The sequence below is a fragment of the Sinohyriopsis cumingii genome, chromosome 6, assembly GCF_028554795.1.
Source record: "Sinohyriopsis cumingii isolate HCF-2022 chromosome 6, ASM2855479v2, whole genome shotgun sequence".
NCBI lineage: Eukaryota > Metazoa > Mollusca > Bivalvia > Unionida > Unionidae > Sinohyriopsis > Sinohyriopsis cumingii.
The window spans coordinates 117,536,469-117,561,673 of NC_142966.1; the positions used below are offsets into that span (position 1 = coordinate 117,536,469).

Here is a 25,205-nt window from a genome sequence, read left to right on the forward strand (position 1 = left end):
TTAGGTGCGGAACTGTGCGTCCCATCGTGTATGTGCATGTGATTGATTGCTACGCTCCATCAAGTGTGTGTGTGCGTGCGTGCATGCGCGCCCGTGTGTGTGTGTGTGTGTGTACCTATTGTACTGCAGTGCCACCTGTCGCGTACATTTCTCTACGCATCCGGGGCGGTGCGGTGCGCGCTATAAAGTGTCTGTTAGGAGTGGCGAGCTGCGTGCGTTTCATCTCACTAACAAAATACGTAAACATTCTATCATAATTGTATATGATCACACACTAAAAGAACACAACAGCTGAGGGTAGCATACGTTTTGCATGGAAGACGAAACAGTAAACAGAAAACAGCTAAACAGATAAACACGCGTTACACACAAAGTTTTGGCAATGTTGGAGTGGTATCTCTGTTTCAGATAGGTACGGGTTGCCGTTTGGAGTTTAAAAAAATACCGCTGACATTGTTCAAACACCCCTACACCCACACCCACACTCATACCTACCTCCCCCCGTCCCCCCATTCAGCCACCCACCCAACCCACCCAAACACAAAGAGTTACAATTGAAAAAACGAACGCTATAAATATAAATGACATATTAAGAGGATATATATATATATATATATATATATATATATATATATATATATATATATATATATATATATATATATATATATATATATATATACTCATTTGGAACGACATTCAAAACAGTTAACAGTTTCTGAACAGTTTATACGCATCCTATGGATCTTGTAACTCGGACGTTAAGCTTGAGATTGATATTTTTTTCAATCTCAGCCCAAAAATGTGGTGTTACAAAGTCAAGTTTTTCGCACTTGGGTAGCACAAAGTCTCAAAAGTCTCATGTCTGGGTGGAGATTATAAAACTCAAACTTGAGAGGTCTGAAGGTTTGAAATTGAGTTTCAACCGTCAACCAGTCGAACATGAGGTATTAATAGTAAGTTCATATGTGGTTGGCTGTAACATAAAATCGAGCTTAAACTCACGTTCAAGAGTCTTATGAGTTCTAGGTCTGGCTTTGCTTTACAAATACTCTGACTGAACTGAATCAATCCTGTTCATTTTTTTTTTCTCCGATGAGCTCATGCAAAACAAGGGATGCAACTCAAACAGCTATACAGCTATACGCTACCCTAATTCACCCCCCTTTTATCTCATCATAGCGTAACCTAATTCACCCCCTTTTTATCTCATCATGCTGATGTCTACACCAAATGTAAACTGGCAGGGTAAAACTGTTTCGTGTTTATTTCCCAATGTTACTAGTTTTCATTGAAAAGGCAAAAACATTTTGACAAAATGCAGTTAAAATATGCATAAATATCACTGATACAAAGCAATTAAACGTTAATTTCCCAAATGTCTTGTCTTTTCTTGTCTTGTCTTATCTATCCATCTATCCCATCCCATCCCATCCATCCATCCATCCATCCATCCATCCATCTAGGTCTCTGGTCTTCGAACAATAGATCTGTGCAAGAGATGTTCCAACAACAGATTTGGCACTGATGTTCCAATAACAGATCTGGGTCTCTAATGTTCCAAACACAGATCTGATTCCGAGTCTCTAATGATTTTGCAAATGATTCGTCTCTGATGTTCCAAAAACAGACATGTGTCTCCGATGTTCCTTACCTACACGTAAATGCAATTACTATCTTTAATTTACAAGAATGCAAGATTAAAGTGCGTATGGCTTTCCGTAAGTCTTACATGTCTGAGAGCACGAAATCATAGCTGACCCATGTATCAACACATATAACATGGACTTTTTATTTAGATTCCTTGAATCAAACCAGTTTTGGTTTATGAGATATAGCAAAGAACGATTTAGACCCACACCGAGCCGTTCCTACCACGCCCCCATCTACTCCGAGACGAAATTGTAGATGGGGGAGAGATGCAGCAGGTACGCTTTTAAATGAACACTGTAATTTCTAATTAAACAAATTCACAGTTAGTAGATTTTGAAGGAAAAAAATGAAAACAATACACAGTTTAGACCACGCAATCATAGTTATCTCAGAGATCAATTTAAAAGTGACATGCATCCGAATACAAGATCTTTAATTTCTTTTGTATTCAAGGTTAAATTCTTTATATCCTTTTGAAAAACGTAGTCTTCCCGATGCAAATGTGAACTATTTCCCAGTATTTGTCCCGTAATGGAGCTTTTGAAATTATTTTGTAGTTCTAAGATGATGATTTCTGAAGCTTTGCACTTTACGTTTTAACACTTACTGACAAATAACTTTATTGCTCCAAATGAAATGATTCCATAGTTTAATAAATGGTCATTATCATGGACCAAGTAAAATATTTCCAAAGGAATTAATTTTTTAGTCTTGTCCACAACAAAAATGGTTCTCCCAATTCAACATACAATATGACCTCGAACTTCACTTCTACAGGTAGCTACTGTAATTTATAATTAAAAAGAAAAAACATCACGGGAAATTAGAAAAAGAATAGCGTGTGAATTACACTAGTATTACACATATATAGACTCATGAAAAATTGTTTCAGGTGAGACACACCTGCTATTATCTTTTTGTTATTTTAATCAATTTTGCTTAAGAGATTTTGCGTTATACAAATTTATATTTCTTTTTAATGAAGCGTGAACCTAACGGACGTGTGTCTGATGTCCAAACGACACAATACTGAGACAAACAGACGTCAGTCAATAAAGGTAACTGTCATAATTCAAAGTTATATAACCCCAATATTATGTGATTTATGACAAGGATTTCTGGACAAAATAAACAAAGAAACAAGCAAAAAAATTTTTAGTCACACCTGTTTCTGTCTATTTGACTTCAGTTGGGAATATTTGTATGCGTTATGCAAAGCTGTTATGTATTAATTTCAATCTGAGGAAGGCTTCACGGTCCATTGATTTCAGTTTGTAAGAAGGCTACACGGTCCATTGATTTCAATTTGTAAGAAGGCTACACGGTACACTGCGATTACAGTATTCATTTTTACTGACACGAAATAATATTTGTTCTAGCAGCAACAATAGCTGAATTTATTATTGATTTTATGGTGATCACGCTGTAAACGTGACTGATAAAGACACTCAGCGCTTTCATGTATATAAATATAGCGGTCAGAATTATTAAACTACATAACACATTTGGAAATTAAGTTAAATTATTGAAATAACACAACATTACGTAGTGAAAGAAGTACAAGGATGGCGGGATGTGAGCAGAGAAAGGTCCATGATTCAACACCCCCACCCCACCCACCCACACCACCTCTCTATCTATCCAGGTATGTATGTATGTATGTATGTATGTATATATATATATATATATATATATATATATATATATATATATATATATATATATATATATATATATATATATATATATATATAGAGAGAGAGAGAGAGAGAGAGAGAGATAGTTGATAGTAAAGTATAAGTCACTGGACAATTATTGTTGTTGTGGGTTTAACGCCATTTTTCAGCACATGATAGGCTATACATAGCGGCCAGTTTTTCTTGTGGAGAAAGAACCCGGGGAAACCCTGGCAAGAACCACCGACCCACAGGAAGCTATTAGACCGAGTTTCCTCTGATCCTTGCCACCCCATTTTGATATTTGGACATTTATGTTGGGGTATAGGTCAGAGTCCATTCCCTATCGAAAAGTTGGCATTTGGTGTCGGCATGGGGTAGCCGCTTACTAGCCGGCCCAGCAGCTTTAACGACTTTTCATCGAGATATACCTGCATGAACTCGATAGAAGGTCAGCAAGGTAAGCCAACACGTTTCTTCATGTGTGTGTGTTTGTGTGTGCGTTTGTGCGTGCATGCGTGTGTCTTTGTGTGATTTGGATTTTTAACGTAGCTTTAAAAAAATTCAGTCATCGCTACGATGTCTGCCGTGTGGCAGTTCATATTTTCTAGCACAGGGGAATCATGCAGCAGGCACGTAGCATCATGTCCTACCGTCACATTATCCTGACACCAGACCGACCAGTCCTAACACTAACCTTTTAATCCTGATCGCCAAGCGAGGCAGCTGTTATTACAATTTTGTATGTGTATGTTATGGCTGGTACTAACAGCTGCCTCGCTTGGCACTCAGCATTAAGAGGTTAGTGTTAGGACTGGTCGGTCTGGTGTTAGGATAATATGACTGGGTGGACATTATGCTACATGTCTGCGGCATGATGCCCCATTGCTAGACATCACTATAAACTGTCACACTGCAGACATCGCAGCGATATGACTCAAACATTGTTAAAGCTACGTTAAAAATCCAAATCACACACACACTCTAGTAAGGGGAGGATGTATGTAAAATGCATCTTTTCTAACGCTTTTCTTCTGAATTTATATTTGAGTACTTTCAAGGAAGTAGTAATTTTTGAGGAAGAAAGATGTTATGGTTATTTTTGGTCCTGGGACTAATGAAGATTATGCCAAGATGTTAATGGAACTCGACATAAGAAACAAAATTCACTTTTAAATTTTAGATTTGGAAAAAATGAGCTCTAGCTAAAAAGAGAACAATCTAAACTCGTTTGATTGGATTGAACTCAACCAGCCCCCTAGTTTGCCCAGTCATCAATGGTTTGTAAATATGTGTTTAGTTCATGCTCGATTTCTTAAATATCATTTGATCAACACGCCAGTAAACTATCATCTGAAAAGAGCCTGTAACACGCAAGAAATCGTCGCCTATAAGGTTGATATATACAAAATATGATAACGGACATTACACAGAGTGATGTGGTGCCACCATAGCATACTGATTATTTGATTAGGCAGTATTTACAAAAATTGTTTGCAGTTTTTCAGAGAGATAATCAGAAAATTAATCAATAAGATATATCAATGCCAATGCATTGTAATTTATGTATTATATATTTATGTCAAACCAAACCAAATGCTTTTAGGGACATCGCAAAAGACCACCCTTATGTCATCCTTGTTCAAGCGTAGTACATATACTAAGGTACATATCTATGTACTGAAATATGCAGGAGTTGTTGGGAAGAAAGACAGATTGATATCTGAATATAAGATCATTTGAGTATAGTTGTTAGGAAGAAAATCAGATTGATATTAAGATATAAGATCATTTGAGTATAGTTGTTAGGAAGAAAACCAGATTGATCTTACAATATAAGATCATTTGAGTATAGTTGTTGGGAAGAAAATAAGATTGATATGTGAATATCAGATCATTTGAGTGTAGTTGTTGGGAAGAACATCAGACTGATACTCGAGTATAGAGTGTAGTTGTTGGGAAGAACACCAGATTGATATGTGAATATAAGATAATTTGAGTGTAGTTGTTGGGAAGAAAATCAGATTGATACTCGAGTATAGAGTGTGCTTGTTGGGAAGAAAACCAGATTGATATTTGAATATAAGATCATTTGAGTGTAGTTGTTGGGAAGAACACCAGATTGATATGTGAATATAAGATAATTTGATTGTAGTTGTTGGGAAGAAAACCAGATTGATATTTGAATATAAGATCATTCGAGTGTAGGTGGTTGTACAGGTGTGTAAAAATAATTCTTGTCATAATTATCTCAACATAACTCATTACAATGGCATTATTTTCGCAGCTTTCCATAAAGATGGAGACACGTTTATTAACAAAGGACATGCTGAGTGCTGCAACGTTGGAAGCAACGGTTTCTTTGAATGTATAAAGACTTATTTTATCCACGACACATGCATTGTGGGTAGGTAAGTGCTGATTGCACCAAACCAATCTTGTCCTGTTATGAATATATTAGTAAATTTGCTCTAAGCTTTTAACCAAGACATTCATCCTTTTCGACATCGGAAAATGTTACATGTAGCGAACCATTCGCATTAATGCTGCTTAGTGAATGTATTGAGCTTGAAAACTTTTCCTTAACAAAATGACAAGTAAGTTTTCAATATTCTTCAGAGTTTACACCAACAAAACCAATATTCTCCAAAGCAAATACAGAAATAAAGTAATTTCTTGCGTAATGGGATCGTGGGGATCATCTCAGTGTGTTACCAGGTGAAAATTTACGCACGCACTCTTTCTCCCCTTCTCTTTCAGCCTGGTGTTTTTTCAACATACTACCCTTTTCGTTTTTTTTGTGTGTGTTGTTTTTAAACGGGGACGTCAATATGTACGAGAATACTTTACATTATTATGTGTATTTTATTTACATTGTTGTTATTTGTTAATTTTTTTATTTATTATTATTTCATTACATGCAATTGTAATGTAACATTGTATGTTGGATTTGACCTTGTCCAAAACAGAGTTCACTTCTGCTTGACCAAAATGAATTTTTGAAATTTTTTATTTTGTGTAAATAACTAATGCATAGCTATATTATTCTCTCTGTGTATGGGCTTAATATCATGATCATTATTAATAGGAGAAGTAAATATGTTTTATATTGGTTTAAGTGTTGGAATTTCCCCGAGTATAATCGAGGTTATTGTTTATATTTTTGTAAAAATAAGGATCATTCACGAAAGGTACTTTCCATTAGGTAATTGTTTTTCCTTTTTTAAAAAGAAAATGCTAATTATGACCTGAGGGAAGTAGCAAATTATAATTTTGTCTACCGTTAAGGTGGTAGAGGCAGTCCAACATTCTATTTATATCGATCATGTTCTGTACACTGTTCCTCTATTATGGTAAACATTTCTTTATGAACTTACGAAAGAAAGTCCAACAAGGAAGTACTCTTTATCTTCATTGGTCAGAACGTAAACATGTGCTCAGGCCTCGCTGCGTTTATTTCTGTACATACTATACGGAAAAGTAGTTTATACCAACTTCTAAAAACACCCACGTGCAATGTAGTCAATGTAAACGCTGAAACGGAAGGCATACACACTAGATGCTTTCAAAACGAAATAAAAGTGTATGTCAACTGGACAACAGGATGAACAAAAAAAGCAAACAATCAATTTAAATCTCACAAAGGGGAAGGATGACCAGAACCCAAAACGATTTAAATCTCACAAAGAGGAAGGGTGACCAGAAACCAAATCAATTTAAACCTGACAAAGAGGAAGGATGATCAGAAACTAAAACAATTTAAATCTCACAAAGGGGAAGGATGACCAGAAACCGAAACGATTTAAATCTCACAAAAGGGTAAGATCTCTTATGTAGATCCCTATCTCAGAGCTGGGAAACTGAAAATCTGCCAAACACATTAGGCTACAACATTGTCAACGAGGCTCTTTACGAATGAAATTAAATCTACAGGTAGATAGGTATAAGGATTGGAGGAAGGGGTCCAAACACTAACAGTATAACGCTTGGAGCTGTAGTTCTACCATGGATAGACGCCGATATTGATAGTTACGATGGATTGAGGGAAATAAAATCTGCTCGCCCTCCATCGTAACTGTCATGGTCGATGTCTTACTTTGTGTGACTATTACCTCCATCACTATAACCATTTACCGATAATCTTAATTTGATTTCTAAGGAGACTCTGTAGGTGACCTAACCTGTTAATGTACATAAACTAGGTTTAAAGAAATGAAAACTGGAAAGTCACAAGTATGGACAAGAATCAACCGGCCAAATTATGTTGAACTCGTCTTTGAAAGCATTAAATCCAAGAATTATTTTTTATGTCCAACAAAAACAACCCATCCATTGCTTTGAATATTGAGTTTCTACCAAGAATAAGCATGCCCATTTAGATAAAATTTTGATACCATGCTGTGGAATGTTTAATACCTAAGTTCGTCTACTGTTGGTAGAACTACTTGTTACGAAGCTACTGTGTTGTTGATGCAGAATCTCGTGTTCTGTAAGTAGCTATGTACCAGAAGCCCTCAACAAAATGCCGAAATAATGATCGAAATTGATACCAACGGAATTATTAAAATTATAAAGAATTACAGTTATACAAGTTTAAGGGCTATTGGTAATGCACAATTCAGTACAGGTGGGTGATGAAAATGGCTAAAATTTATGGTAATAGTGATGTCCGAATTCTTTCAGTTAAGTATCATGCACGATTTATCAGCAAATTTGTGAAAGAATAACTTATAAAAAGAATACCGTATAATAAATACAATTCCATACCTTCTTGTCCACATACTGGGATGCAGTGTACATCAATAAGGTATCAGTATGTGGTGAAAATGAAATGCCACTGTCACTTACAAATAATCTATTTAGTGGCAAGGAGATGCGGATTTTGAATAAAACTTGGAGAAATTGAATATGAACTCTTTTTCTGCACACACTGTTTACAAATAAGATGGATTCTAGACAGTCCTAAACAACCTTGACTATAGTTCCTAAGAAAGGGTAGGAAGGCCTGTATCTACCATAAGCAGGATTTATTTGATGAAAGCAATTACACAATTCTCCATGTATTTTGGTAGTAATAATAATAATGACATAATTTTAGTTCAAAACATGATGATGTTTCCCAAAATCAAGAGTCTGGAATATTCATATTCTCTGTTCGCAATTCTTTGTGTACATGCTGAACCAGTGGCGTCGCTAGGGGGGTGCGGACCGCACCGGGTGACACCATCTCAGAGGGTGACACCAAAATGAAAAATTGCAAATTTTACAGAGCACACACTGCTCGGTCTAGTCGGATGTCATAAGCGGATAACCGATCATAGTTAAATACATGAATAGCAGGCACAGCAGTGGCGTCGCTAGGGGGATGCGGGGGATGCGGACTGCACCGGCTGACACCATCAGAGGGGGTGACACCAAAATGACATTACTAAGGATTCTGTATGATCTGTTACGGAAGGAGGACCATGGGGGTGACACCATGAGCTACCGCACTGGGTGACACCAACCCGAGTGACGCCACTGTGCTGAACTATCTATTGTGCCACAATTGATAATTCAGTTGTTTAAGCTTCAATAATTAACGAGTTTGAATTTCTAACGACTCTCTTTGTATCCTATTAATGGATCCAAGGCAAAATGTACGAACTCTAAGACTTTGTTCTAATATTTTCCATTTATATATACCACCAACCACATTAAACTGGCTCACTGTATCCTGGTTTCTAAAGCACCCATGTTTCTGAAAATGAGTACTCTGTACAACGAAAACATTGATTTATCCAGTCCAGTGTTGAAATGCCATAGAAGAAACAACACAAATAAATAGTTATCACAAATACAGAGAAATGTTGCTAAATCGCCACTAATATTCACATACATGAATATACTTATGTGTACGATATTTTCCTATACGTAGCCTGTTCGACAAACTGTACATTCCAGTGTAGAAAAGCACATAGATATACTTGAACATGTGTCATATTCATTGTCCTGAAACATATTGCTCTACTTTGTTTAACCGTAGAGACTAATGAGAATCATGACATCCATTAGAACCGAACGAGGTACCGTCCTGTAAAGTATGCAACTGCTTATATATCTTACCTGATCAGTTTGTATTTTGGTTTAAATTTGTCTTTTTCTCAATTTGAATGCCCTTTTGTTTTTCGGGCAGTGCCTTCTCGCACACTATCGGAAACTCATACGACAACTACAGTAGTTCTTGTACTTGCAGTCAAATTCATTATACATCCCATTTATGCATAAATTAAAAGGTTTATTTAAGATAAGTAGTTAATGTCAGTTACTTTTCATTATCTTTAGACGGGTATTAAGAAAAACCAAACTGATGATACCTGAATATGTTATAATTGTGGGGGATGAATACTTACAAAAGTACGTGGCGTGAAAGATGTGATGAACAGAAGTAAAATGTAAAGAAGCAAATCAGTCACTTTACTGTCTGTATTTCAGGAATGTTTTGCAATTCTTTTTGCTAATACCGGTACCGACCATAATTACTTTCAGTATGGAAAGTGTGTTATCCTTACAGGTAGGCGCATAATATGACTTTCAGTATGGAAAGTGTGTTATCCTTACAGGTATGGGTATAATATGACTTTCAGTATGGAAAGTGTGTTATCCTTACAGGTATGCGTATAATATGACTTTCAGTATGGAAAGTGTGTTATCCTTACATGTATGGGTATAATATGACTTTCAGTATGGAAAGTGTGTTATCCTTACAGGTATGCGTATAATATGACTTTCAGTCAAGATACCGGGTTTACAAAAGAAGACCAATATGGCAGCCCCCATTGCTTGGCATCCTGGCATTTGCCACGTGCACTGTACGCAAGGCCCAATGTATATGAAAAATGTAGCGCTCCTTCTATCTTGATTAGTCTTCAGTCAACAAGATACTTAGAATACAGTAGCTCCATAATATCTCAATGACGTGATCTATTGCGCGCAAAACACAATATGATATTGCCTATTTATCTCAAATAAATACATTTTCCGCAAAACCGATTGTAACTGAACATTAAATGACGTTTTTTTTTTTATAAAAAGTTAATAATATATAACTTTAAACTCAGTACGTGCTGTACGTGATATTTTACTAAAACATACCCACCCATCAGTTAAGCCAATTCGTTTTACCGATAGCCCTTAATATTGTTTTTATTCTGCGTTTATACTGACATAACCTGTCAGTTGCCGACTCACACAGTTTACATAACACCGTTAGCAGTATGAACTAAGACAAAGAACATTGAACAACATTGAAACCTTGTCCTCTAAAAATCCAGCTTTTATACAGTCAACGTCGAAATGCTGCGAACAATCATTTCCTAACTCGGTCATTATATGTGAACGCAGACTAGAAATTGTGTAAGACGGAAAGGAATAGTGAATTTCCGAGTCGCAGGCCTTTCCAGGAGCTTGCAAACTGGGCCTGAGCACAGGTAAACCAAGCATTATCATGTGCACGCGCCGGGATTGCGAATAGCTTGAATATCGCGCGAGCCAGACAGCCTACTGACTTATATAACGTTTTTTTTTTTTTTGTTACTATTGTAATCACTCTATGGAGTTAAACTAACTAACATAAAGAAGCGAAAGCAACAAGTGTATTAAAATTGAAAATAATTACTTTTCCTTATGTCACAAAGTGAATATTTAAGAGGAACTTAACAGTAATAATTCTAAATATTCCATCACAAGTCCAAAACTAAAGAATGTACCGAATGAATTCCACTACTGATTGTGCAAATGTACCAATTGTGTTGAGAAGGTTTATGTGCCAACTGTCTTGATGTATCACAATGATATAATCAAGGATGTCTTTGAATGAATTCAGACTAATCCCCAAATAGCAATTTATCCCAAAACACTAATGAGCATTATGTAATTCCAATGAATAATTTATATAAACGATTCCTTTTAAATTAGGTCTGAACACAACAGTAAGTAATTCCACAGGCTAAACTTAAAACGGAAATTAATACGTTTGCTTACCACAATTATATAAAAAAGTAAACTAAGACACAATAAAATGACCAGGATATGAAGACCATTCTAGCTTGTAAATAAGGTTAGATCTTGAACTCATATATCAGTAAATAACTTATTAATGACTTATAAACGTGACAAAACATGAGAATAGTAAGTTAGGCCAAACTTCTACCCTCAATTATGGACAAAGATGAAACACACAGTGCAATTAAACATGCATGGCAATATCATACATCGTGTATGACAGAGGCAGAGTGTTTATCAGTGCTACGTTTTCATATATTTGCGGTATACACCAGTGTGTATGGGTTTTAAACTCGCCCATAATTATGAATTTTTTTTTCCCGCTAGGATATTCATCCTTTTATATCTCTCTTCATTTATGTCAATGTTATACAGGAAATGAAAATGACTGTAACATATCGAAATGTTTTCCATAAGACGTTTACTTCCAACTTTTTATCAATTGTGTTTAATCCTATAAGGAAACACTTCCTTTGGACTCTGGCAGCGGATGAGAGATATCCAGGGGTATATTCATAGTTTTTCATAGTTTGTGTTGACAGTCGGTTTAATATATATATATATATATATATATATATATATATATATATATATATATATATATATATATATATATATATATATATATATGTAGATAGATAGATAGATAGATAGATAGTATTTACACGCAACAGTGTTCTACTCTACTAGCGCATTATTCTCCTTTTTATATCGACATTTTTTTTACATCATGCCTATATTTGTTACATAAATCTGCATGCATTCTAGTATTTACTTTGTGAATATATTTCCTCATCACATAGCCATTTTATTATTGATCTGAGTGAAATTAAGCATGTCTTCTTCCTAAATATATTTTTATCTATTTAAAATAGGAATCTATGGAACAAGGGCTTGATACACAGGGAGTCAATAGATCTTACTGCATATATCTACTATTCTTTCTCTAAGCATATACACAAGATGTTAATTTCAGAATTTGACCTCAACAGCTGTAAAACAAGGTTATTTAGATAGCTACATGACTAGGATAAGAAGGGGCGTTGACTGCATGAAAGCAGGAGTCTTGGATACTAGAGTATGAGACCTACCATACCAATGCATTTTAGGTAACAAAATCTCCGCAGAATTCTATGTTACCGCCAACGCTGAAGTTAAAGCCCACAAATTCATCAACAGAGCACAATATGCAGGTCACTGAGACCTACTCTTGGAGAGAATGAGAATATTAGTCTTAAAATGAACACACCCTGAAAGTGCTATGACGTCCGTGTCAGAGAAATGGAACTAAATGAAATTTTGACGTATCGTCATACATGCGTATACGCCGGATCAAAATGCAAACTGCACAGAACCAGACCTGCCTGTGCAATATGCGCAGGCAGATCTGGCTCTCTTTAGTTTGTGAGGATTTATCAGCAGAAGAAGCAACATGGATCCTGATCTGCTGGAGCATGATGAAATCAGTTCTGGCCCTTTGAAGTTTGCAGTTAGCTCCGACGTATATATGTGTAGAGACGGTAATCATTTGAGCTAAAACCTGCTATCATCAAGATCTGCTTTAATTTACAACCGATTTCTGGTAGCGTTACCCAACGACATATAAGCCACCATTCATTTTATGACTCTACTCTCAACAGCTTCAGAGAATTATAGAACTTAATGTAGAATTTCAAGCTGATGCGTACGGCTGCAACAGCAGCAGCAGCAGCGTAAAACAACAGAGCTGTTGGAAAAGTTATACTTATGACTTGCATATACACTCTGTATATTTTGTAAGCGAGACAAAATGAAAACCATTTGATTGGCTAAATAAGAGATACTGATTGCCACGTGATGTACAAGTGACATTAAAATACGACGTATCAGTGGCATTTCGTTATCATATATCTTCGTGCTGCTGTGTCCATATACGACAAGTTTGGTCACAGATGTTGGACAATGTCACAGTTACTGATTTTGTGCACATTTGTACAGTGACCTTCTACCAGGGACCCAACAGTGTTTTTGCGTGTGTGTGTGTGTGTGCGTGCGCATGTGTGTGTGTGATTTGGACGTTTAACGTAGCTGCATCATTTTTTCAATCAGATCGCTACGATATCTGCATTGTGGCAGTTTATAGTGATGTCTAGCACTGGGGTATCATGCCTCAGACATGTAGCATTATGTCACACCCAGTTAGATTATCCTGACACCGGCCGACCAGTCCTAACACTAACCTCTTAATGATGAGCGCCTAGCCAGGCAGCTGTTAGTACTATTTTTTATTATAAGTCTTTGGTATGACTTGGTTATGGTTCGAACCCGCGACATGCTGCGTCTGAGGCGGAGGCTCTAACCACTAGACCACCAGAGCGGTCGGGACCCAACAGGAATGACCTAAGAAAAATAACCTCCTCTACATGATTACTTAATGGGGGAAAAAAATAAACACAATTCTTTTTAAAATTGCCGCCAAGCAGTTTCGGTGGCAACGGACAGATGAAAATACATATGGGATCAAATTGCCCCTGATGTTAAGGAATGGGACAACAACAACAGTACTACTACTACTACTACTAACACATTTTAAAAATAGTAAATAAAGCAAGCAAAACAAATTTCTACGGTTATACCTCTTAATGCAGTTTAAAGTAAAGCATCGACATATACTCGAATACCGTTGTAACTATGAGTGCATGGTACGTGATCATAAACTAGGCCGAATATTTCAGTCACTACTGCACACATGAAAAATATATTCAACATTGGAAACACAGAATAAAATAACTCAATGTGCTAAATTTGCTTTCATAAATAAAAAAGGGTTATGTGTGCGCATGGAAGATGGAAAAAGAATTACCTCCTCCTGAAATAAGTTACAATTTCCTGTCACTTTAGTGAAAAGAGCAGACAGAGGTTAGATGGGATGAAAAGCATATTCTGAAGTTTTAAGGCACTTTGGCAATAAAAAGGGTTAAGATGACCTTTGACCTCAGTAAAGCTACAATTAGTTTAAAGTTGAGTTTCCGAAGCTTCACTACACAGATGTGTCTTGAAGTTGAACTAGTTCGCTGGAAAATTAAAAACAGTTTCGAGGACAAGGATAATTAAAAATGGTAACATTTAAAATGCATCATATTTTTAATTAGCAGAAGCAAGTTTTGTTATCACATATACATTTATTTATACTTTGATTTTACTTTCGTATATATATATATATATATATATATATATATATATATATATATATATATATATATATATATATATATATATATATATATATATATATATATATATGTATGTAAATTTGTTGCTTTATTTACTATTTTTAAAATGTGTTATTATTATTATTATTATTATTATTATTAGTAGTAGTAGTAGTAGTAGTACTGTTGTTGTTGTCCCATTCCTTAACATCAGGGGCAATTTGATCCCATATGTATTTTCATCTTTCCATTGCCACCGAAACTGCTTGGCGGCAATTTTAAAAAGAATTGTGTTTATTTTTTTTCCCCATTAAGTAATCATGTAGAGGAGGTTATTTTTCTTAGGTCATTCATGTATATATATATATATATATATATATATATATATATATATATATATATATATATATATATATATATATATATATATATATATATATATATATATAATTTCCCGGCACCATTGGTTCCAGTTTTGCCGAACTAACCGAGGTCACGCATAGTCAATATAATGCAGTTTCATCTGCACCACACACCTGCTCAGGACTGAGGTGCGCATCAACTACAAGCTTCTGAAATTTGTCCACATACTCGGCAGCTCTTCGTGGCCTGCAGACTTTTTTTCTCCACATACGTTATGCCTGGAAATTCTATGACGCTTCTTGAACCTTTGAAGCCATCCTTCACTATAGTCACACTCATGTTCTACTTTATGAAGCAAATGAGCCTGGTCCATTACCATCCTGCCTTACAAGTCCACTCCGCCACTCCGACGCTGTCGAAACCATTCCATCATCACTTGGTCATGCTCAGTACTCTTACCATCTTTCATAGTTTTTTCTAATGTTCATTCGCTTCTTGGAATCACTGTCTGAATAGAAGTTTAATATTTTGTCCCTCTGCTTCTTTATATCGTAATCAGTTGATGAACCAATACTATATGTGCACACAGCTTCGCACGGAAACACCACGGTCCAATTTTTTTTTTTTTTTTACAGTTCTACTTGATCTTGTATCGATATTGACTGGTTTTTACGCTTGACACCACCACTGACATTTACCTCTTTCTTAGAAGCCATAGCTAGGGTTAAATGTAAGTAAAATAAGCCAAGAATCGCACAAAATACAAGTATCACCACTACCAACTACAGTGTAATCAATCCAAGTGAGTGCGCGCCCAGTAAACTAATTTGGCGGTGTCAGGATTAAACGAGGTGCCGGTCCATCCTTCGCCGGAAAAATCGGTGGTTTACCTGTATATACATATATGCCACGCAGTACGCTACCACGGGTATAATGGCACTTGTGATGCCTTTTAAGAGAGTTGGTGGTTTTGATTTACAGTTTTCTTTTCAGAGAGGATTGCAAGACTGGTGGAAACTAATTTAATGCATAGTTGCTACACATTTTTCTCAAGCATGGTTGCTAAAATTGATTAATGCATGGTTGGTAAAAATGTATATAATCCATGACTGCCAAAATTGTATCTAATGCAAAGTAGCTATTACTCTAATGCACAGTTGATAAATTGTATCTAATGCAAAGTAGCTATTACTCTAATGCACAGTTGATAAAATGTATATAATGTATGGTTGCTAAAATGTACATGCATGGTTGCTAAATGTATCTAACATATGATTACCAAAAATGTATGTAATGCATGATTTTTTATTGAATAATTATATCTTTAGCAAATTGGCAAGAGCAGTTATAAATACGATGATGTAGTGAACATACTATATGTGACTGCCAAAGCTCTAGCTTTCATTTCAGTGAGTAACCACAAAAGGAATTTTGCTTTCTATCTGGTACGAATGTATCGGCCTGTCTCACACACTCTCAACAACGACTAGAGAGCACTATTTTTCAAATAAAAACAAAAAAAAAAAAGTTACAGTTTTATGAAACAATGAAATCACATACAGAGGACCACTTAATTGCAAGTCCTTCCAGTGAAAGAATTTAGTTTAATACATTCTGTACTTAAAATGATGTTTTTCAGATTTTCCACTCGCTGGCTCTTTATTTGCTGTTAAGTTGTAGTGCCACAGAAACCAACGCAGACCAGAGTAATGAAGATATATTTAAGCACAGCGTGAAATTTTATCAGCCTGCCCTTCTTTCCTGCAGCCACCCAAAAGGTACACAAGTCCAAGCCTGGATTCTTCCAACAGGGGAGATAATCAAGTATCCCTTCAAGGGACATTACTCTGAGCGTGTCAGTATTTTCGACCGTGGCCAATTACTAAGTGTAAGAAAGACAGATGCTGCGGACTTTGGTTTGTACATATGCATTGTACTGGTTGGTAATAGGGACCTGGTGACAATAAAGCATGGCGTAAATGTAGATGGACCATATTATGATCCTAAGCAAGCAGAAAAATATAGGAGAAATGCAACTACTGGGGGCATTGCTGCAGGAATCATGCTTGTATTGAGTATTATGTTATGGATTATTAGTGATAATTGTCGAAAAGGTCCCGATAAGGAAAGGTCCACCGTGCATATATCATTAGAAGGTGGCACAGAACTTAGTTTGAATTGTGGACAAGACTGTGAGGAGATAGTAACCGGTGTGGGAATCACTGATAGAGGATGTACAAAGGAAGATTTGGCAGGAATGTATGAAACTGTTGAGGAGATAACAAACAATCAATACGCGAGCGCCAAGGTTACCAGCAATAACACTGAAGTAGTCCATGAAAAAATAGTCAGTGCTGGTTACTCCACTGTAGAAACTGTATCAGAAAATCGATCATATGCACAAAAGTTGGACTTGACGTCGTGGAAGCAAACCGATCTGCAGAGTGAAACGACTGCAGAGGATGAAGTGGATGTAGAAGAAGACAAACAAGATAAAAGTGGAAACAACACAAATTTTCAAGGCGAAAAACCTGTTAACAATGCAGTTATAATTTTAGAAGACAATTGCGTTACAGAGATGGATGATCTCGTTTTCAACCCCCTGGAAGCAGAGCCAGATTTGGAAAAAAAGAAGGATCAACTCGTCCCTTTGAAAGAGTCAACTGTTCTAAATAATCCATCTGACTCAGTCTCAATGGTAAGTCTTGGTGTGAATGAAAGAGATGTTATTCAAGGTCTTTTAAATCTGGAACGAAGAGGAGAGGTCGAACTGAAGGAAAAATCCAAAGGACCTTCTTCAAGGCACGGATCAGATCACATGGTGAACGTCATAATTCAAGACGGAGAAATCATTGTTCAGAAGAATGCACAATCGAGAGAAAGCAAAATAAAGGAAACATTTGGCATGGAAAATATCACGAGTGATAGTTTTGAAAGTCACGGAGCAGAAGAGAAAACAGATGGAGGACAGCAGCATTAGAGCCGTCGGGTTTGAAGGAAAGGCTCGTTTCAGAATGGCCCCTAAAAGTAGCTCCTGGGCATACAGATGAAAACGGTTACTTTGGACTCGTGGCTGTGGCAGAAATTTCTAACGTACAAACTACCGAATAGATACATGGTGTTATGGAAAATGATTGAAACTATGTGCGCAAGCAATATTTATTATCAGTCAAGTGAGATTAGGTGTTCAGTAGATATATGGACAGCGCATGCAAACAGCAGAGGAAAACCAACAGAAAATGCTAGGCTGCACAAGGATTGATATATATATATATATATATATATATATATATATATATATATATATATATATATATATATATATATATATATATATATATATATATATATTACTCTGCATCATGATTATATGGATTAGTAGGTAATTAATCAAACATAAATACAGAGGGATAGTAATTGGAGTATGATGAAGTTTTGTAATTCGAAGGACAATTAATGATAAAATGATGGAAATTATACAGTATGCGATGATTCTCAGTGTAAAAAATTCAGAAGGCAAAATAATTATTCATTTTCAATAAATTGCTGCATCAGTGTAATACAACTGCGGCTTAACTCCTCAAAGCACAGAAATAACTGTAAAATTTGAGTAATTATCAATTAAAAATGCATTTGACATTTTCCTGGTGCAACTTTTTCCTAATTTGCGAAAGAAATTAGCCATACTCTGAAATCGCATAGTTCATTCTTCTTCTTTGTAATAATAGTCTAAGTTTCCTTTCAAAAAATATTTGCAAATATTTCTACAATTTACATGCAATTTTTTTAATGTTTCACGATCCTCGGTTTCTAAAAGTTGTGCATAAATTATTTTTATTACATGTAGCATCTGGTGATTAAAAAGCAAATGTTCCTTTACGTTTATTACACATTTAATGTGCAATTAACGGAAAGATGAAGCTGGATGCCGTTCTATGAATATTTATTTAGTGCAATAATTGTAAATGGTTGCAGTAAACAACTTTTTTTTGGTAAACAAAAAGCAAAACAAAACAGTGAACTGAAAGAGTTTTCCGTTTCATACTGACCATAAATCATGATCAAGCGCAACCGTGCGGCATCTAGAACAGACATCTACCAAAAATAAAATAATCAGCATACTTTTTTCTCACGTTATACTTTTTCCTTCAAATTCATTTTTTAGTATAATAATATCAATATATTCTTTATAAAAGTATGACATGTGATATTTCCACCAGTAAATGCCTCATCATAAAGAAAAAAGGAGATTGGAATGCATCTATCTTGGAAAAGCTAATTTATGTACCTCCTCTTTTGTAACAAAGTCATTACTAGAACGGGAAGCTAATAGACGTCACTTTGTTAAAAAAAAATTGGTATGTTAGTTGCTGGAAATTTCCTTTGATCTTTCGTTGAAAAACGCACGAATGCAAACTAAATTTTTATAGCACCGGGAAGAAATATGATCACTAGAAACAGGGATTAGATGGAAAGTTTGTGACTTTAAAAATCACCCGAGAATGACATCAGTGATGTTCATGTATCACACGACGGTCTGCAAGTAAGGTGATCATAGTGTTGATTTGTTTGCTAGTAAATACGATAAATCGCTTTGTGTAGTACTGTTAAGTCTTATACTCTTAGGAATAAAGCAACATTTTACACCATTTCCATGTGTATGATGCGATTACTGTAAATTCAGTAATTTGTTCCACCTAAAACACAATGCGTTCTGGATGTGCGCTGTTTGTCGATTGGTGGTCTTTAGATCTGGAGAAAGAATGTATTGCAGTTTTTGCAAACACCTGATGCAGTTCGTTTAATTCAGCAGAATGATATGACCGTCTAAAAGATCATTGAATTTTCGTCCTGACATGTAGCTAAACTTACCGGATTTGTTTCACGTACGAATGATTTCAACACCATTTGTATCGACATACAGAACGGCACCACTCATTCGATACATGCTGAAAATGTGCAGTATGTAAAATGCGTTATATTGATCCTAAGTTATGGAAGAGTCTGGGACTGAATGGTAGTGGGAGCCAGTCGTGTGCAACAGGTAAACAAACATCATCTGCATCATCTGATTTTCTTGAACTATTTTACATTTCTACTTAATGCCTGTTTATATATGATTTATCTTGTGAGTAATAAAATCTATATTTTGATTGAATGAAGCACTGACCTGAAAGAAGCACTGACCTGCAAGAAGCACTTTGAACATGCATAGGGATGCAACGCCCAAGAATTCACAAGGGAGGCAACTACACATGATCGAAAAGGGCCTAATATGAATAATCTGTACTCCGTTAGAAATAACCGACTCCTCAATAGGTCATGGCTGCTGCAAGCAAGTTGCATATAATAATATGATATATAAATTTCAAAAAAAAAAAATTTAGATTGCAATAAAAATTTTTAAGTTGTATAATACTTTTGTAATTTTTATTATTGACAACGTTATGCAGATAATAAACACAAGTGAAAAATTTCCGATGAAATAAGCTAGGCAGTTGTCATTATATGTAAAACACTAAGGAAACGTGGATTTAAGGCCATTTTTCAGCATACGATGACAATGAATTAGAGAACTACGACTGAATTTGATTATACAACCAATCTTAATATAAACACAGTTAAAGCCTACACATAATGTGGCAATCAACACGCAGCAAACACAGGGAAAGCGTACACACAATATAGCATTAAACACGCAGTAAACACATGGAAAGCGTACACACAATATAGCATGCAACACATAACAAACATACGAGAACAGGAAGATCTTTTGGCAAATATCACTGTTGAGAAACAGGGGGATAGAAACCAGCTTATGACATGAGTCTACGGAAGGAAGAGCGATCTCCAATTACTCAATTGATTTAGCACTGGGGAAGAAATTTCGGGGAGCCTGAGATCAGGAACGCTGATAAGTACCAACCCAACAAAATTAAAGGAAAAAAGAGGTAAACCCCGATCAAAAACCTAAATAAAGCTTTACATCAAAATTCTATTTCCGTTTATACGAAATAACAATTATAAAGATCATAGGGGGGATAGGCCAAGATATAAAATCCTTTATAAAACTGGGGGCAACCCTCAACGGTTACTAGCTAACATAATAGTTATACAATGTGAGATAAAGACTCTGATAGTCATGTTTTAGGGGTCGATGTCTTACTGCCTAAATAGCGGCGTTATGTGGCGTGTTCCGATATCAACTATCGAATTTGCAGGAATATCTCACACTCTTTACCGCCCATATCATCACTTTTCTACAGATCAAAGTCACATTGTTTTAGTCAGACATTACTTACTCGGATGTCTTTTTTCTTCTAATAAATTCAAACACTTAGACAAATATGACAGCAGTGGATACAAGAGAATTGGATACAAGAGAATTAGACATATTTCAACATATGTAAGAAAAGAGCATTCATGGATTTATATGAACGCCCGATCAGTCATGTAGAAAAACATGCGGTTTTTATAAAGGATCTCAGTCAAAAGTGACGAAAGATAATTAAGTTTTCTTGAAACAGCTTTTTAACTCCTAAGTCATGACCTGACGAAAGAAAATTTTCTAAGACAGTTCATGAATGCATCAAATGGCAGCAATAAAAACTAAGGGTATGAATCAGCATATACAATAAAGAGTTGAAATAAAATCTTGTTACATATCAAGAATTTACCTTGAAGGTTACACATTTTCCCATATAAAACAAAGTGGAAACAAATGCACTCTGAGTCATCCAATCTTCTGAAAAGTCAAGTTTCAGTGACCGTTTAATGAGCATAGAAATCCCCCCCCCCCCTCGGTACATAACAACGTATGTCAATTTTACTTAGAAAATATAAAACTGTTAGGATGAGTGACATTTTGGTTTGACTATTTGCCAGTATATTAACATGTATTCCAGAGTTAAAATATATTCAAAAACTTATATACCGTCTATTCTCTCTTATAAGACGAGACCGACTGCAAAATGTGCAAACTCAGATCTGCGACGCCGGAAGATCTGGGTCGGTGCAGATTTCTAGAAGTAATTAGTACAACAAATAACATAGACCCTGATCTTCAGGCACATTGTGTTATGGAAGATATATATCTTTGTTGTTTGCAGTCTGACTCGTCTTACAAGCGAGTAGACACGGTAGTGTTTTTATTACGAATCATGAGAAGTCATTACTAAAGATCGATGGGAATGTTGTTTTTGTCCTCATATAGCATTGCTATCATCACTCTCTTCGAAACTCAGTGAAATATAAAATGAATGTGTACTACAGGGCCTTAGTATGAGGCAGAATAGAGTAGTAGTTTGCGTGTGTGTGTGTGTGTTTTGGATTTTTAACGTAGCTTTAACAATGTTTTCAGTGATATCACTACGATGTCTGCAGTGTGACAGTTAATAGTGATGTCTAGCACTGGGGCATCATGCCGCAGACATGAAACATCATGTACCACCCAGTAACGTTATTCTGACAGCAGGCCTCCCAGTCCTAACACTAACCCCTTAATGCTGAGCGCCAACCCAACAAAATTAAAGGAAAAAAGAGGTAAACCCCGATCAAAAACCTAAATAAAGCTTTACATCAAAATTCTATTTCCGTTTATACGAAATAACAATTATAAAGATCATAGGGGGGATAGGCCAAGATATAAAATCCTTTATAAAACTGGGGGCAACCCTCAACGGTTACTAGCTAACATAATAGTTATACAATGTGAGATAAAGACTCTGATAGTCATGTTTTAGGGGTCGATGTCTTACTGCCTAAATAGCGGCGTTATGTGGCGTGTTCCGATATCAACTATCGAATTTGCAGGAATATCTCACACTCTTTACCGCCCATATCATCACTTTTCTACAGATCAAAGTCACATTGTTTTAGTCAGACATTACTTACTCGGATGTCTTTTTTCTTCTAATAAATTCAAATCCTCACGGAAATGAGTCACGTAGCTAGAAGTAGCTAATAGCAATCCTTAACGCTTGCATACAAGTCCGTGGAGCTGAACAGTTTTGGTCATTCTTATTTCTTATGTTCTTGTTGTAAGATCAGTCTGATTATGTATTTAATGTTGTGTTTAGATAGTATTTGAGAGGAAACATTTGTTTGAACTATTTATTGGAATTATAGAGTGCTATTGGGACTAAACTATTATTCTGGGACTATTGTCAATTATTCAGAGGAGTTGTGGGCAATGCCATATTGATACACCAGGAGTAGTAAGGGGGGTAGGATTAGGGTCAATGGGAATTAGCATTAAAAACACCCTTGGGTCACTTTAGCGTCAAGGGAAATTTAACATGGAGAAAAATCGTGGGTAGGATTAGCGTCAAGGGAAATTAACATGGGGAAAAAATCGTGGGTCGGTTTAGCGTCAAAGGAAATTGAACATGGGATTTTTTTTTTTTTTAAAAATTTTTTACATTTAAAAATTTAAATTTAAATTTTAAAAAAAGGGGTAGGCAATGGAAAGGCTATCTCTTTTCGAGATATATGGGGGCCCTGAAAAGGGCCTTTGGGTTTTCTTCTTCTTCTAATTTCTTCTTTTTCTCCACCAAGTTCTTATTTTATCTCCTACACTCTTCTTCCCTTTCTTTTTTTTCTTCTCCTCCTCTTCTTTCTTCTCTTCCTCCTCTTCTTTCTTCCTCTTTTCATTTTCTTCTTCTTTTTCAATTTTTTCGTTCCATTTGCGTATTCTTATTTTTTCCTCTTCATCCTCCTTCTCCTCCTTTATCTCTTTCATGACACCACTAATTAATAACTTAAGAAAAGCAAAGGACAACTTTGCTTTTCTTAAGTTATTAATTTCCATCTTTACACGATGGGGACTATAGGAATAATGGTCTTCAACCAGTCTTATTAGCATCTGTTCCATTATTACTAAGTTGTCTAAAACGTCTTGCAAGGTTTGTATTTTGTCCATTTGGTTTGACGCCATCTTCTTTTTATTCTTTGCAGAATGGTTTGAACGACGAACACTGTGGGTTCTTATAGTGAAAGCGCGTACGTGAAGGAAAACATCCCCCTAAAACATAAAATGGATCTTACCTAGATCATGACCCAACAACGCGCGGACGTGAAGGAAAACATCCCCCTACTTTCTCATTTCATATAATACAACCCTAACTATACTCTCTACATACACTAAGAATCAATAAATGAACCCTTAATCTACTATTGACACAAACTTACTTCAGCATTTACAAACACCAACACAAACTTACTTCAGCATTTACAAACACAAACACACAAACACACACACTTCCACTATTCATAAAGAGTTAGTGTTTATTTTCACACTAATCTACCTACACACATTGGCAAATTGATCGTTATTTCTTTTCTAGAGTATTGGGTAGCCCTGAAAAGGGCTGTTTTTTTGTTTTGCTATGGCATTCTTTTTTAGTTTCTAAGAATGCGATGTCCTCTGAGGATAGACTTTCTGGCGATAGGTCTGCTTCTTCGGAAAGAGAAGAAGAACTCTTTAGTGTCGATACGACAATCGACAAAGCCTCTGTCAGCTTCAGGTTGTTGCTGCTGTTGCTGTTGTTGCTGCTGTTGCTGCTGTCTCTGAAGTCTGTACTTCTCTGTCCATTCTTCTTTCTCCCTGTTCATTTCTTCTCTGAAGAGCTCTTCTATCAGGTCTTCAGTGATTTTTAACATTCTCACATTCTCTATTTCTTCTGGCTTCGGTATCAGACTGTGTCTGACCCTATGCAAATTCACGTAGGCTTCGTTGAGCTTAGCTAGTTTGGAGCACATCTTCTTAGGAGGATGAGTCGACAATGGATGGTTAGACTGGGAACAACCCGGTTCTTAAAGTCAAAGCGCGGACGTGAAGGAAAACATCCCCCACACGGTTTTTCGAGCCGCAACGTTCATGAGAGGGATAGTAAGAAATGAAAGAGCATCAATCCAACATTCTTATAGCTAAACAAAAGACAAAGTCATTTTTTTCAAAACACAACATTTTTTATTCAAAAATCACTTAACACTAACCAACAACAACTCTAACATTTTTAACAATAATCCAACACTATAACATCAAACAATTTTTTTTAAATCACAAACATTTTTTTCTCAATTAACAATCTACTTTGAACAGGGCTGACAACGTTGTGAAGGAAATTGTGATTTCCACTGTTGGAAATCATTTGGCCATTGATGGACACTACGTTTCCTAGCTTGAGACAAAAGATAAGCATAATGGTCACAAAACCATCGATCTACTTTCACATCGTTTCTAGCAGAAGAACGAGGATCGAAATGAGTCACTAAATGT

At 35.9% G+C, this 25,205-nt stretch overlaps 1 protein-coding gene across 1 annotated transcript; it reads left to right on the forward strand.

Moving 5' to 3' along the window:
- Window positions 1-16,559: 16,559 nt before the first annotated feature.
- On the forward strand, window positions 16,560-18,173 carry LOC149797812 (uncharacterized; the record flags this gene model as incomplete). The annotated part of the gene is made up of 1 exon (XM_089960806.1): window positions 16,560-18,173. A coding segment is annotated over one exon (1,347 nt), but the record flags the coding sequence as incomplete, so codon positions are not given.
- Between the last annotated feature and the right edge of the window lie 7,032 nt (window positions 18,174-25,205).